The following is a 15624-nucleotide window of genomic DNA, read 5'->3' as shown; positions in this document are numbered from 1 at the left end:
ACTAGAAGAAGGTGACGAAGTGGATTAATTAATTTAATAGGATAACGATATATGAAATATTTGCACATTTTTAATTAAAATGTGGTTACAATTTTGGTGGTCATTTAATATGTTTGGGTTTACAATGATTATTTTGGAGTCATTTGCTTTAATAGGATAGCAAGATTTAAAAATTTGGTTATTATTTTACATAAGAATGGAGTTCTAATTTTGGTGGTCATTTACTATTTTTGGGTTTACAATGATTATTTTGGTGTCATTTTCTTTAATAGGATAGCAAGATGTAAAAATTTGGTTATCATTTCACATTAAAATAGGGTTTGAAATTTGGTAATCATTGACTATTTTTGGGTTAATAATGATTAGTTTGGTGTCATTTCCTTTAAAAGGATAGTAAAATGTAATAAAATTGGTAATCATTTCACATTAAAATGGTGTTATAATTTTGGTGATCATTCATGATTTTAGGGTGGTAAAATAGATTTTTTTGGTATTAAATTTTACTAAATCTGATGATCAGTTAAATAGCAGCCAAATAAGTTTACACCTGTAAATTTTCGAGCGTTTACATTATGCCATTGCGTGCATCCACTGTTCTGCGTGAGCCCTGAAAAAAGGCTAACGCTCTTAATAGACGGAGAGCTAGACTTGGAAAATGGTCAACGATTTTCGGACTAGACAGTAACGGCCCGATTCGAACTTTAAGATACGTCCGTGTCAAAAGTGACGTTTTTGTTTGAAGAAGCGTCATATTTGACACTGACATATCTAATCCATATCGTTTCTAGATCTGTTAATTGACGTATTAGTTTGCTTTATTATCCTTATTACTGGATCCAGGTCTCTGGCTGCTGTTCATCAGTGGAGGTCAGACAACGCAGGCCACTTAAAGGATGTAAGTTTGAGAGTTCTGGGTTTGGTGTAGGATTAAGGGTAATGCCAGACGTTTCCTCGGGAAAATTAATGCCAGGTGACGTTAGAACGTCGTTTAATAGTCGTCGCCTGAGGTTTTGTTGTTCGGTTGTTCTTGAAATCGATGTCCATTCAGGGGTTCGCTCTTAGTCTATAAACACAACGATAATAACGAATTAATATTCATCATGAAGGTTTCTTACAATTCATGATGAAATGTCATTGTAGACATAGGACAAATCGTTTCCGTATTAATATTACGTAATTTGCAGAACTGGTTATTAACAACCCCATTATAGTGTACAAAGTAACAGTGGACCGACGCTTTTGATGTTTGCGTAAATGCTGACACCGCATAAGAACACAGTAGGGTTGTCACAGACTTTTACAACTGCCCAAAAGAAGACACGCTTGCCCTATAATTAAGACAGTCATGTAAGTAGTACCGAGCTACTAACAATGGCAATGTATGCAGCTCGGGTGCGCACGAGAAATTGGTTAAATATCGATATCGATTCGATAACACTTGAGTCAAAATTTAATTACAATTAATCAAGCTTTCAGTACTGCAATTTAAGTACTGGTAAGTAGTGTAAGTACAGTCGGTTTCCCTAACATAAGTATCCACTTTTCTATACAATTATATGGCGACGTGGGTACTTAAGTTGGGACGCCGACCGTACGCTTTTGCCTCCGAAAATCCGAGCCATGCTTAATACATCCCTGTTAAATAAAAATCAGATTTCACTACAGGGTGCCTAGCCAAGATGCCAGTCGTCTGCGCTATCTGTCTCTCTATCGCACTAATATGTAAGAGTGATAGAGATACAGAAAGAGTTTCGCTGTCGCAGCGCAAACGATTGGCATCTTGGCTAGGCACCCTGTACTGAATGACTCCTTAAGATAACGACTCTTTACATCTTTAGTTTATTTTTGCACAACCTTCGGATGAGTTCAATAATCTGTGATATTTTATGTTAATACATTTATCTTTTGTACTTCCTTATTTAATGTAAATATCTATTCAGTAGGTATTCATTACATACCTACAATGCATTAATTATGTTTTTTGTTGTACATTTTGTTCATTAAGGCACGAGATCGCATTGAATACTTATTAATTCATTTTAAATTAGCCTGTATTTTATTTTTTGCAACGAAATACAAAACACAATCTCACATATAAAATACATAGGTATATTCAATGAATAGTATTATTATTTAGCAATATTTCATTCCTTAGAAGTAGTCGCCACCTATATTAAGGAGCATTTGTGCTTCGAAAGCGGGGTAATCATAAGACGGGCCTTACGGGCACTAAGAATGGTGCTAGTTCCGCGGTGTCACTCACGAATTCGAGCCAATCGTGCAGTCTAACGCAACTAGTTGCGACAAATCGCGCGCGTGATGCGAACTCATCAACCAATCGCGTTGTGGCGTTTGACTGCACGATTGGCTCGAATTCGTGTGACACCGCTGAACTGGCACCATTCTTAGCTCCCGTAAGGCCCGTCTTTACGAAGTAATATTAAGGCTATGGGGGTAATTATAGACAGAAAGATTCATGTCAGGATGTTGTCATGTCATATTTTTGGCTACTTGTATTGTTTTTTGACTTACTTCGCGATTTCAGAATATATGTACCTATGGTTCTTCTTTGCCCGCAGGGTGGAGGGCGACGCGAGTGCGGCGAGGCGGGGCGGTGCGCGTGCGACTGGCGCGCCCCTCCCGCGCCGCCCGCGCCCCCTCACCCCCTCCGCGCGCTGGACGACACCCCGCCACCGCTGCTCAGGTACAGCGGGCTCAGCACGGTTCCATTTTTATCGACTATCACTATGCGCGTCCCTTTCGCACTTACATACTTGTTAGAACGTGACAGGCATGGTGACAAGGGATAAAAACGCGACCGTGCTAAGCCGGCAGTTCTTCACTTTATCATGGTCACGTTGGGGACAGAATATAATATCATGTTGGGATAAAGAAGTGGCATGGTATTATGATTGTCACATCACCCTACGAATTTCTTTGAATATCCGCCACTTTGATTTCTTTTTTTAACGTTAATGTGTGCAATTATATTAGTTCCCATAGAATTTAATTCCAAACTAAAATGTACATGGTATAAGGTACAAACAGCCAGCGTTTGTACCTTATTCTCATTGAAATAGAGTTCAAAGTGGTTACGTATTGTCTCCTTTGATAAATGCATTGTGAACCGATGTCCATATGAGCTTTATTATCCCTTACATAATCTCACTCACGCACAATGAATGCAAAATGACGAAGTCACTGTCAAGCCGTTGACCTTATGTAAGAACCACATATTAACCACCATGGTTATTCCAAATTGGACCTTAATCCCTTCTTATTAGGATTTCGGAAGTGCTGAAAAATGTGGTTAATTGAAATCTGATGATTCAGAGAGATTTTCCTTTGTAATAATGTATGGAGGTAATGATTTAGAGTTTTTGTATTCATGTGTGCAAATGATGCGTGCTTGTCAGTAAGTTTTTTTAGGGTTCCGTACCCAAAGGGTAAAAACGGGACCCTATTACTAGAGATGCGCATAATCGTTCACTGAGTTGAAAAGAGTGATTCATATCTTTCGCTCGCGGTGATATATATCACTCATTTAGCTCATTTAGCTCATTTCGCTCAGTAGATCTGTAGATTAAATAGTGAGTAGAGAGAGATGTCAATCAATCAGATTGATTGAATTGTTTGGTTTGATTTGTATTACCTACGCACTTGATCGTTAAAAAATATGCATTATTAGTGTTATATAAGCTATACTATACATACATTTACTACAATATACATATTAAGCAGATTTTCCTTCATACTTGGACAGGCTTAGGACTGTCAATCTAGATTTTTTAGGTTAATAATAAAACGAGGGAAAAACAAAGTTTCTCCTAAACGTACCTCATATTAAACATAAACCCCTCTAATCTAGATTGGCAATTATGATGAAAATCTGATACTATTGACGTTCCACGGGAAAAGGTACCTTATGAGGGTTTCTAGTTTCGGAGATATGAAATGTTTTGTAAAGAGGTGAAAAAATGCTCAATTTTTTTTTATTGTGTGATCTGAAACCTTAATGCGTAACGTTTGTTTACCTGTTTTTATTTTTGTTATAAGTTAGTTATAAGCCTAGTAATGTCGTCTCAGAGTTTAGTAGAAAAGGTACCTTATGGAAAAAAGATTGAAAATTCCCAAAAAAACTAGTCAATACGGGAAAAGAAGTTTGGTAGTTCTCTACCAATTTCCTGTATTAGCATTCTGCAAAACTAATTTGATAATTTCAGTTCTGGTTGGGGCGCCTCGCAAATATTATGACCGTACATAGACCGACATCACAAATCCAAGTAGTCTGCTATTATACCAAAGTTACTCTCGTCAAGTCTTTCTTAACTAGAATAATCTTCATTTGGTTTGGTCGCATGCAGTAAATCAGCCATTGGTTTGCTGAAAAATGCCAATACCCGACCTTATGGAATATCTGAGGTCATTGAACCTCAATGCCGCTTATCTTCAATAGAAACCGAAATATATTATTGATAAGAAATAGACGATTTATACCATTACCAAAATATTATTAGTTTATCCTAACTGTTCCATCATCATCATGCCTCATCATGTAACTTAATCACAAGGTACCTTTTCATTACATACAAATTATTGGTCTTTTTTAAGATTATTATGACGAAGAACTAATTAAATTTGGGGCAGTTTAATGTAAATTAATATTTTCTATTCATAAAAGATAAACTGTAATATGATTGATATTTACTAGTGATGTATTATTAGATTTATTTCCATAAGGTACCTTTTCGTAAATGTATGGAGCAAATACTGTTATTGTTATGTAAGTTTAAAGTGGCATAAGGGGTTAAATATAGTATTTAGTTGGGGTTTTAGGATTTATTTCATTTGAATGACAGAATTTCTTTCATATGTGCTCAGAAAAATTGATTGTGTGTGACATTAAAAGTAAAATTATTCAATTTTGTGATTTTATATGAAAAAGTCAGAAAATACATTTTCACCTCTAAATCGGTATTGTTTGTTGCTTAAACTGTCTGTCAGTGTCGTTTTCTAATAGATAAAATTTAAATCTTGAGAGCTCATTGCAATCAATCGTGAAAATGAAATAAAACTTTATTTTCAAGAGATTGGTTAGTATACACATAAATCAGTCGATATCAAAAGTTTCTATTTGCATTACAGAACAAGTCGCAATATTTTTTTAATCTCAGATATATAAGGTATTATTATTTGTAGTCAACTATGTAACTTACTTCAGGAACATAGTTTTTTAGGCGGCTAAACTTAAAACTTCTCTATCGTAAAGTTGCTCATTTCGCAACATTATTTTCAAAAAATCATATCTCTGTAACTACGCAACCTAGAAGGTTGATCTTTTGTGTTATCGATAGCTTATTTATTGTAGATTACTGGGGTATGCATAACTCCATACCCGCCATAAGGTACCTTTGACCGTGGGACGTCACATATAGTGTACATTTCATAAAAATATTAGACTATCATTACATTAATTACACTACCTAAGCCCGTCAATTAAGAGCGCTATTACATTTCGGCGTTGAGCGAGTTTAGGTATTTTACGCGCTGCGGCAGGCCGTGCGAGCTCAGTACGCCGATCCCTTCTACCACACTCGCACTACAATGATGGATTAAACATTCTTGATCCTTCGCGAAGCATATTGAAATCAACCATAACAACACTAACTGTACTTAACTTTTAAAGTTCTAAAACTGTTATTTGGTAAGTACGAAAATACTAAATGCAGTGCAAATGTACATAGGGGCTGTTCATAAATTACGTCATCTATTTTTGACCCCCCCCCCCCCCCCACCCCTCAAATAATCCAAAAATCAAGCTTTGGATGAATCTGTTTCCTCCTACGTCATGTTACCATCATCCGATGTCCAGACCCCCCCCCCCCCCACTCCTCCCATTTGAAACGACGTAATTTATGAATACTCGAAAGAAATTATAGGTACCTACTCGCTTATTTACATGTTTCGTCATTGCATTTGGTACCTATAGGTTGTAAAGTTTGTATCAACGAGGGTTTAAAAACGAACTGGTACTGAGGATCTGATGATGATTAAGGTGGTCACGGATACCAATCAACCATGTAGTAACATGATTAGGCTCGTTTGATTCGTCTCAACAAGATCTTTGACACTGAAGATACACAGGGTCTGATGATGGAGCTGGAAGGTGGCCACGGGTACCAGTCTATCATGTAACTAAACAACTTCGTGTTTGGGCTCGTTTGATTCGTCTCAACAAGATCTTTGACACAAGACAGTACTCAGGGTCTGATGATGGAGCTGGAAGGTACCATTACCAATCAACCATGCAACTAAACCACATCGTGTTTAGGATCGTTTGATTCGTCTCAACAAGATCTTTGACACTAGGTGATACTCAGAGTCTGATGATGGAGCTGGAAGGTGGTCACCGGTACCAATCAACCATGCAACTAAACCACTTCGTGTTTAGGCTCGTTTTATTCGTTTCAACAAGATCTTTGACACAAGATAGTACTCAGGGTCTGATGTTGGAGCCGGAAGGTGGTCACCGGTACCAATCAACCATGCAACTAAACCATTTCGTGTTTAGGCACGTTTTATTCATCTCAACAAGATCTTTGACACAAGGTAGTACTCAGGGTCTGATGATGGAGCGCGAAGGTGGCGACGGGTACCTGTCTATCATCATCAGCTCCATCATCAGACCCTGAGTAGTATCTTGTGTCAAACATCTTATTGCGACGAATCAAACGAGCCCAAACACGAAGTGGTTCAGTTACATGGTAGACTGGTACCCGTAGCCACAGTCCAGCTCCATCATCAGACCCTGAGTACTAACTTGTGTCAAAGATCTTGTTGCGACGAATCGAACGAAGCCAAACACGAAGTGGTTTAGTTGCATGGTTGATTGGTACCGGTGACCACCTTCCGGATCCATCATCAGACCCTCAGTACTACCTTGTGTCAAAGATCTTGTTGCGACAAATCAAACGAGCCCAAACACGAAGTGGTTCAGTTACATGGTAGACTGGTACCCGTGGCCACAGTCCAGCTCCATCATCAGACCCTGAGTACTAACTTGTGTCAAAGATCTTGTTGCGACGAATCGAACGAAGCCAAACACGAAGTGGTTTAGTTGCATGGTTGATTGGTACCGGTCACCACCTTCCGGATCCATCATCAGACCCTCAGTACTACCTTGTGTCAAAGATCTTGTTGCGACAAATCAAACGAGCCCAAACACGAAGTGGTTCAGTTACATGGTAGACTGGTACCCGTGGCCACCTTCCAGCTCCATCATCAGATCCTGAGTACTATCTTGTGTCCAAGGTCTTGTTGAGACGAATCAAACGAGCCTAAACACGAAGTGGTTTAGTTGCATGGTTGATTGGTACCGGTGACCACCTTCCGGCTCCAACATCAGACCCTAAGTACTATCTTGTGTCAAAGATCTTATAGAAACGATTAAAACTAGCCTAAACACGAAGTGGTTTAGTGGCATGGTTGATTGGTACCGGTGACCACCTGCCGGCTCCATCATCAGACCCTGAGTACTATCTTGTGTCAAAGATCTTGTTGAGACGAATCAAACGAGCCTAAACACGAAGTGGTTTAGTTGCATGGTTGATTGGTACCGGTGACCACCTTCCGGCTTCATCATCAGACCCTGAGTATTATCTTGTGCCAAAGATCTTGTTGAGACGAATCAAACGAGCCCAAACACGAAGTGGTTTAGTTGCATGGTTGATTGGTACCGGTGACCACCTTCCGGCTCCATCATCAGACCCTGAGTACTATCTTAAGTCAAAGATCTTGTTGTGACGTATAAAACGAGCCTAAACACGAAGTGGTTTAGTTGCATTGTTGATTGGTACTGGTGACCACCTTCCGGCTCCATCATCAGACCCTGAGTACTATCTTAAGTCAAAGATCTTGTTGAGCCGAATCAAACGAGCCCAAACACGAAGTGGTTTAGTTGCATGGTTGATTGGTACCGGTGACCACCTTCCGGCTCCATCATCAGACCCTGAGTACTATCTTGAGTCAAATAAATACATATAGAATGTCAGGTCGTTTCAAATATTTTTAATCCTGTCCGGTAGTTTATTAAACTGTACCATTATAAATTATAATACTATAAAAACAGTGCTAGGATCAAAGTCTCTCGTTGCGGTTTACACGCACACAGTATAGCGTTTTACACGGCGCCCGCCGCACACAATGATAAAAACCTCGTCGTCGCCGTTGAAAATGTGCGGAGCCGACCGACACACGTCCTGCCTCTACAAGCTCTGCCGCGGCACTGAGCTGGCGCAGCACGCGTCATCGGTAATATAGAGTAGTTTTCAAAAAATTGCCAAAAAATTATAGTAGAATTTCATAAACACTTATGTATACCAACAGTATAAGCAAACGTTGCAGATTGCTTGAGTATGAAAATGACTTGGATATTAAGTAGATTTTCGTAGGAATTGACACTTGTTTCGGAGAGAAAATCGAGTTCGTTTTACTTTGATTTTCTCTTTCTCAAAGGTATGTAGGAAAAATATAGTTTGATATGCCTAAAGTACAGGGTATTAGTAATACAAAATAGCCAGGTTTAGCAGAGTAAAATTCTCAACATTTCCAAATAAGAGCTCGCCATTCAGTGCTTCACGGGGTTTTTCGGAAACGACCATCAGAAAAAAAATCATTACTAATTTAATAAGTCCTTTTTCTAATATTTACAACGATATTTATAAAGATAAGAAGACGCTTTTACTGGAACAAGTACTCATTGTTTCTAATAATGAGCGCAAAGTCCTGAATTTTGTCGACTAGTATCATCAATTTTGCATTATTTCGACTTTTCTTGTAAGAGCGCTCTTAAATCTTAAACTAAAATTGGTCAACAAACGACAGCCGTAGTCTGCTCTCTCGACATCCACCAGTACTCTGTACATAAAAGTGCGTAAATGGGATGGTTATATAATACGCACAGCCATAAGTGCGACGAAGAAAGCAAATCACACGGTACGGATCCCGCCATGTTTTCCCGGCACCCTCCGAATTCATCCGAAACGCTCCGAAACCGTCACTCCGCATCGTCTCACTCGTTTGGCTGGGCCCGCTCATTCGATCATGAGTGGGAAAGAGCGAGCAAGTAACACCGATATAAAAGAGTTACTGAGCGAAATGAGCTAGTCAAATCTGTACTGAGTTGAAGAGTGAGCTAGTTCAATCAAAAGATACAGTTCATTTGAATCACTCGCTCGCGAACGACACATGTCTACCTATTACTAAGACTCCGCTGTCCATCCGTCTGTCTGTCTATCACCAGGCTATATATATCTCATGAACCGTGATAGCTAGGCAGTTGAAAGTTTCACAGATGATGTATTTCTGTTGCCGCTATAACAACAAATACTAAAAACAGAATATAATAAATATTTAAGTATTCCATACAAAAAACGTGATTTTTTTGCCGTTTCTTGCATAATGATACGGAACCCTTCGTGCGCGAGTTTAACTCGTATTGGCCGGTTTTGAACGTAATTGTTGTTATTTTACTGCGCTTACACAATATTAGTGTACTTTCTTAAAAAAAGAAAAACTGTTTGGTCACTTTTACATCTAATGTGGCATGTGGCTAGAGTCTGTGCGGAAAGAGAACTATGTCGTGAAATGTATGGGGACTCTTCTCTTTCCGAACAGACTCTATAAAGCTAGTAAGGGAACCGTCTTCATCAAAACTAAGAATTTTAGAATCCTCATAATAACTGTCCAGGGGTTTTAGTTTCAACACTTTGAAAACATAATTTTAATCTAGTATTAATTTATTTGTTCCATCATACTTTTAAAACGAAACTTATTTCATTTGAACTCGATTCCACTGCTTCCACATAATTGGACTAAGTATGTGGTACATCTGTATTAGGTACCCTATAGTTCAGTCAGACTCATACTAATTACTAGTTCAGAGTTTGAGACTTATAACAGTCATAACTACTAATTACGCGGAAATTCGTTGCAATTAAAACTTTTGATATGAACACCATGTGAATAAATTTTAGTAAATCAAAAATAAAACCTACATTAATAATAATAAATTAACATATTTTCCTCCGTATTTAGTACAAGTGTGCATTAAGATACCTGGACCTATCGATATAAATTTCATTTACATATATAGCTCATATGGGGTTGAAAGTTATTCAATTCTTCACGGTAGAAGTCGCAGACGGAGGCGTGAAAGATAATGTACAATAATGTGTTCTCTTGTGCTGCAGATCTAACCCACTGTATACCGAGGAGGAGGAACAGGAGGTTGTGATAATCGTGGACTCTCTGGAGGAGGAGGACGCTGTGGACGGAGGGAACCTTGCGGCCCCCTGCGGGCCTCGCCGTGTACCTTCCACCTCTTCAGGTCAGAAACGCCTTAAACCAGAACTTTTGAAATAGGGGAAACATTTACAGGATGAGACAAGGCTTGGACTCGCGGCTCTTGGACCCCAGCTCTACCAGAGCTACGGACATTTGCTAGACTGAGTATTTTTACCTTAATATTTCAATACATGTAGGAGGGAATAGCTTGCGGCCCCTATGCAGCCCCTATGCCATACACGGCGAGAAGAAGTTGACAACTCAAGACCTAAATTGAAGAAATTTTAACATTATGTTATTCTATTTTAAGTTCAAACTTCTTCACTTTTATATCTCAGCTTCTTCCCGCCGTGTACCTTATTTATTTATGATTGCGTCATAGGTAAGTCCACGGTAACTCTCTCACTTGACAACTCGGACGGGAAATCTCAGAAGATATAAGCAAAGGAGACTTCTGAGACCCCTTCTTCTACTCATCGTCTCATTTCATCTGCTTCCACCTCTTCAATTTTGACATTGGAAATGTCTTTTCGTTCGCTCCAGTATACGGTCCGATTTCACGAAAAAGTGCGATCCCATTATATCTCGGAAAGTTGTGAAGATATGATATTAAAAAATAGGCTCAAAAGACGCATAATCACGAGAGCTGTAAGGTGCAAAAATAATTATTTGAGAAAGTCGAAAACAAAAAAAAAGTTATGGTCGAAATAGTGAAAATAAAATTCATTTTTTTCCGAGTTTTTGATTTTGGTGCTCGATAATTTGGAAACGAAGAATGATATCAAAAATTTGAGAAAAACGGCTCTGGACAATTTAGTCAGCTACAATTTGAGCCTAAAACAAAGACGATCGGGTTAAGGGTTTGCCCTGTAGCCTAACCTTAAAATAGTCAAAAAGACAGAACGACATTTTTCACATGACATTTATGACTTCATGTTTCGCAGAGTTCGTTATCGGTGCGTTGTGAATTATCGGGATTATGACGGCAGAATAACACTTGCACTGCGTGGGCTATCAAAATCGATGCAGATTTTTCTTGGTCTAACTCTATCTATCCTGTTTGAGACGGGCGTAGATAACGCACTATTCGACAATCTATGCATTCTTGTGGTGGTGGAAACAGAAATAGAGATAAAGGTAGAGGTAGAGGTAGAGGTAGAGGTAGAGGTAGAGGTAGAGGTAGAGGTAGAGGTAGAGGTAGAGGTAGAGGTAGAGGTAGAGGTAGAGGTAGAGGTAGAGGTAGAGGTAGAGGTAGAGGTAGAGGTAGAGGTAGAGGTAGAGGTAGAGGTAGAGGTAGAGGTAGAGGTAGAGGTAGAGGTAGAGGTAGAGGTAGAGGTAGAGGTAGAGGTAGAGGTAGAGGTAGAGGTAGAGGTAGAGGTAGAGGTAGAGGTAGAGGTAGAGGTAGAGGTAGAGGTAGAGGTAGAGGTAGAGGTAGAGGTAGAGGTAGAGGTAGAGGTAGAGGTAGAGGTAGAGGTAGAGGTAGAGGTAGAGGTAGAGGTAGAGGTAGAGGTAGAGGTAGAGGTAGAGGTAGAGGTAGAGGTAGAGGTAGAGATAGAAATAATTTTATTCGGGAGGACAAACACAAAATAAAAAATAAAAACTTATACAGAGAAACATAAAAAAGAAAAAGTGCCACGAAATGGTCTCACCTCAGCATGTTGCTGGCGGCTGCTAGCAGATAGCTGATGCTGAACCCTGGCAGTATATAGTGGAGCTCGGGTTTAATACAACATAAGCACACGCTGTTTTGGTCATCGGACTCGTCTCGATGAGCACTTAGTAGAGTAGTACCCAAGATAGAGCTGATGCTGAACCCTGGCTGTACCTAAAGGAACTCAGGTTTGTTGCAACATAGGCACACGCTGTTTTGGTCATCCGACTCGTCTTGATGAGCACTTAGGAGAGTAGTACCCAAGATAGAGCTGATGCTGAACCCTGATTGTAGGTACCTAGCGGAACTCAGGTTTGGTGCAACATAGGCACGCGCTGTTTTGGACATCCTATTCGTCATGATGATCACATGGTAGAGCATTACCCAAGATAGCTGATGCTGAACCCTGGTAGTACCTATTGGAACTCAGGTTTGGTGCAACATAGACAAACGCTGTTATGGTCATCAAACTGCTGTCAAGAAAATTTCATATCTTGCAGCAAATGGGCTGCTGCGATCAAGACTCGAGTGACGATAACGGCGATGTGGCTACCACTTCTCGAGTTGACTACGGATTTGCCGTGTAATAATTTTCTTGTACTTTGAACATTAATATATCCTGCTTATTAATCGAAAAATGAAATATGTACCTATACTTATGCGCCACTAGGGCATGCAGTACCGGTCCCGGTACCAAGAATTTCATTTCCCGGTTCTGGGCATGGCCGGAACCGGGATTCCCGGTTCTTCCCGGTTCTCAGGGCATCTTTTGATTACTTTTAAGAAATTGTTTGTGTTAGCGTATAATTTTTATGAATTACTTATTTTCATATAAATAATTACATAAACATAAACATAAAACATATTTATTCATCTTTACAAATTCAGGTTAGTTATACACAAAAACTTCTGTTAATGCACTGTACAGGTATAGAATTTGAAAAAATAAGGAGTGCCTTTCCTGTAGTTGGCCTGATTCCTACACTAGGCGATGCCTGTCCTGTAGGAAACCAGCTTACATCCGAGTTACAAATACATAGGCGCGAATTGGTACAGAAAGCAATGTATTTTACTTACTAAGCTAAATCTAAATCTAAATATTAAACTAGTCCAAGAATTAATAAAAGACTTATTTTATTATAAACAAACACTTAATTGGCGTTCCATCCTATTTTACAAAATGAACTGGCACACTTTGCCTCCGTCTGGGCCGAGCCAGACGGCCGTAGCGTAGTCGATGCACTCAGCACTATGAGACGGCACGGGGTCCATATTGAGTCGCATAATAATTGATTGTCCTAATGTAATGTTACGCATAACACTCATTTCGCATAATTGTTATTGTGCTGGAAATATTAACAACTCTGAAAAATTATAACACAAACCTAACCTAACCTACCCTGTTCTACACAACCTATGCAAAATATTTTCGAAAATACTTTCTGTTTTAGCTGGAGAAAAAATATGCGAAAAGAGATTTATGCGTAACATTACATTATGACAATCAATTATTATGCGATGAGATAGGATCCCGACGGCACGGCCTGCCTGCACGAATGCCTACTTTACTAGGTAAGTTTGTCGGGTTATTTGGGTGCCCCCGGGTCCTCCGTTTCATAGCACCATTATTAAATGTTATATAATGTCCCGAGCTAAAGTACTAAAACATTACCACTATTGAAATGGGAATAAATAGTCATATGATGAGAACCGGGAAGTACCGGTACCGGGTCTTCAGACCGGTTCTTTTGACTCTATAAAATTCCCGGGAATCCCCGGGAATATGAGAACCGGGAATTCCCGGGAGCATGCCGTATGCGCCACGGCGACAATTATTCAAACTTCGATACGCGTGTGGTAATTTTGCAATTTGTTTGTTCACATGCGTTATGTCCAGGGTACTTGTGTTAATCTAAGAATAAAATAATTATCATTCAACGTTGTAGTTTTATTTTGTAACTTTTTCCTTATCCAGACTTTCTCGTCGCTCAGCGACAGTATTTTTTCGAATTCCGTAGATTCATTTCCAATGTGCTCGATAGTCGTGTGAGGCACGAAATCTGTGAATTTTTTCTACAATTGACTCGTAGATAAATCGGTACGTGCTTTCTTTGCTGGTAGAATGAAGGATTCCTAGTTTTAGTTATATAATTTATATATTTTATTGTATATATTTAAATGATATGTATTTATATTATATGTATCGTGTATATTTTGATGTACTTGCATATGTGTTAAATTTTTTAAATTAGCTTTGCGGTTTATATTAAATTTTATTAGTAGTAGTAGCAGTTGCACCGCCCACAATCTCTCTGCTTTGCCTTAAGGTTGACTGGTAGAGAATGCTTTTGGCATTAAGTCCGCCTTTTGTACGATAAGTTTTTCTTTTGTGCAATAAAGTTTAAATAAATAAATAAATAAATAATATCTCAAACGGTTATATTCTTTTTTTGTAACAAGTATCAATTGTTTACAGTAAAAGAGCATAATCATCAACACACAACAACACTAGTTGCCCCGTTCAAATCCATGTTTTTCTGCATTAGGTATAAGTATAAGTTGGTAAATAGATATACATATATACATATCTGAGCATATTTTGACTCTATTTGTCGCCAAAAAAGAAACTTCTATTCTATCTTCTAACCGTCAATTCCGTTTAATACTCTTGAATACTTCTAGGTATTTCTCTTTCTCTACTCTAATACTTTCCATTTCTCAGGCTACGGCAGCGGCGGCGGCAGCAACGGGCGGGTGTCGCCATCTTTACCAAAGACCGAGGCGGAGCTACCCGACTCGAAGCACGAAGGATCTCAGACGTCAAGAGCATCAACCTCTGACACGGACAGCCCAGGGTGCACGCTGTCGCGGAGCCTTAAGGAGGACATCAGGGCGTGTTTAGGAGGATGCAGGTAATTTCTCCTCCCCTCTTTCAATAGTATGTACTAGACTCAAAGCATGTTAGATCTGAAACGTCCGGAGGTTCAACCTCTGACGCTGCCAACCCAAGGTTTTCGCTATCGCGGAGCCTTAAGGAGGATATCAAGCCTGTTTAGGACGCTGCAGGTAATTTCTCCACAGTACTAGTATTAGATTCGAAGTATTTCGAAGCATGAAAGATCTGAGACGTCCGGAGGCTCAACCTCTGACACGGACAGCCCAGGGTGCACGCTGTCGCGGAGCCTTAAGGAGGACATCAGGGCGTGTTTAGGAGGATGCAGGTAATTTCTCCTCCCCTCTTTCAATAGTAACTAGACACGAAGGATCTCAGATGTCCAGAGCTTTAATCTCTGGCACTGACAGCCCAAGGTGTTCGCTATCGCGGAGACCTAAGGAGGATTGGTAGGATTGGAGGAGTGGATTGGTGGAGGCCTGCAGGTAATTTCTCCATAGTACTAGTACTTTTATAAGATTCGAAACGTGAAAGAGACATCCGGTATTTCAATCTCTGACAACGATAGCCTAGGATGTATGCTGTTGCATAGCCTTAAGGAGGACATAAGGGCGTGTTTAGTTGAATGTAGACAGGTACTGTCTTCCCGATAACACGAGACGGGCAGTATGGAGTATCTCAGAGCATGGTATAGCGCTATTTGGACCTTGGGCCATCAGCTAAGAATGATCCAAAA

The 15624-nt window shown here is 39.5% G+C and overlaps 1 protein-coding gene across 1 annotated transcript in view; it reads left to right on the top strand.

The window, feature by feature from the left end:
- The window catches only part of LOC134798056 (uncharacterized), a 92421-nt gene that overhangs the window by 48528 nt on the left and 28269 nt on the right, over positions 1 to 15624 (top strand). The window contains exons 3-5 of the mRNA XM_063770383.1: positions 2580 to 2704; positions 10251 to 10387; positions 14718 to 14907. Of these exons, the coding sequence (XP_063626453.1) occupies positions 2580 to 2704; positions 10251 to 10387; positions 14718 to 14907 (452 nt within the window). The remainder of the gene's footprint in view (positions 1 to 2579; positions 2705 to 10250; positions 10388 to 14717; positions 14908 to 15624) is intronic.

Source organism: Cydia splendana, chromosome 16, assembly GCF_910591565.1.
Source record: "Cydia splendana chromosome 16, ilCydSple1.2, whole genome shotgun sequence".
NCBI lineage: Eukaryota > Metazoa > Arthropoda > Insecta > Lepidoptera > Tortricidae > Cydia > Cydia splendana.
The sequence above is the reverse complement of the archived record's forward strand: the minus strand, read 5'-3'. Positions and strand labels throughout refer to the sequence as shown.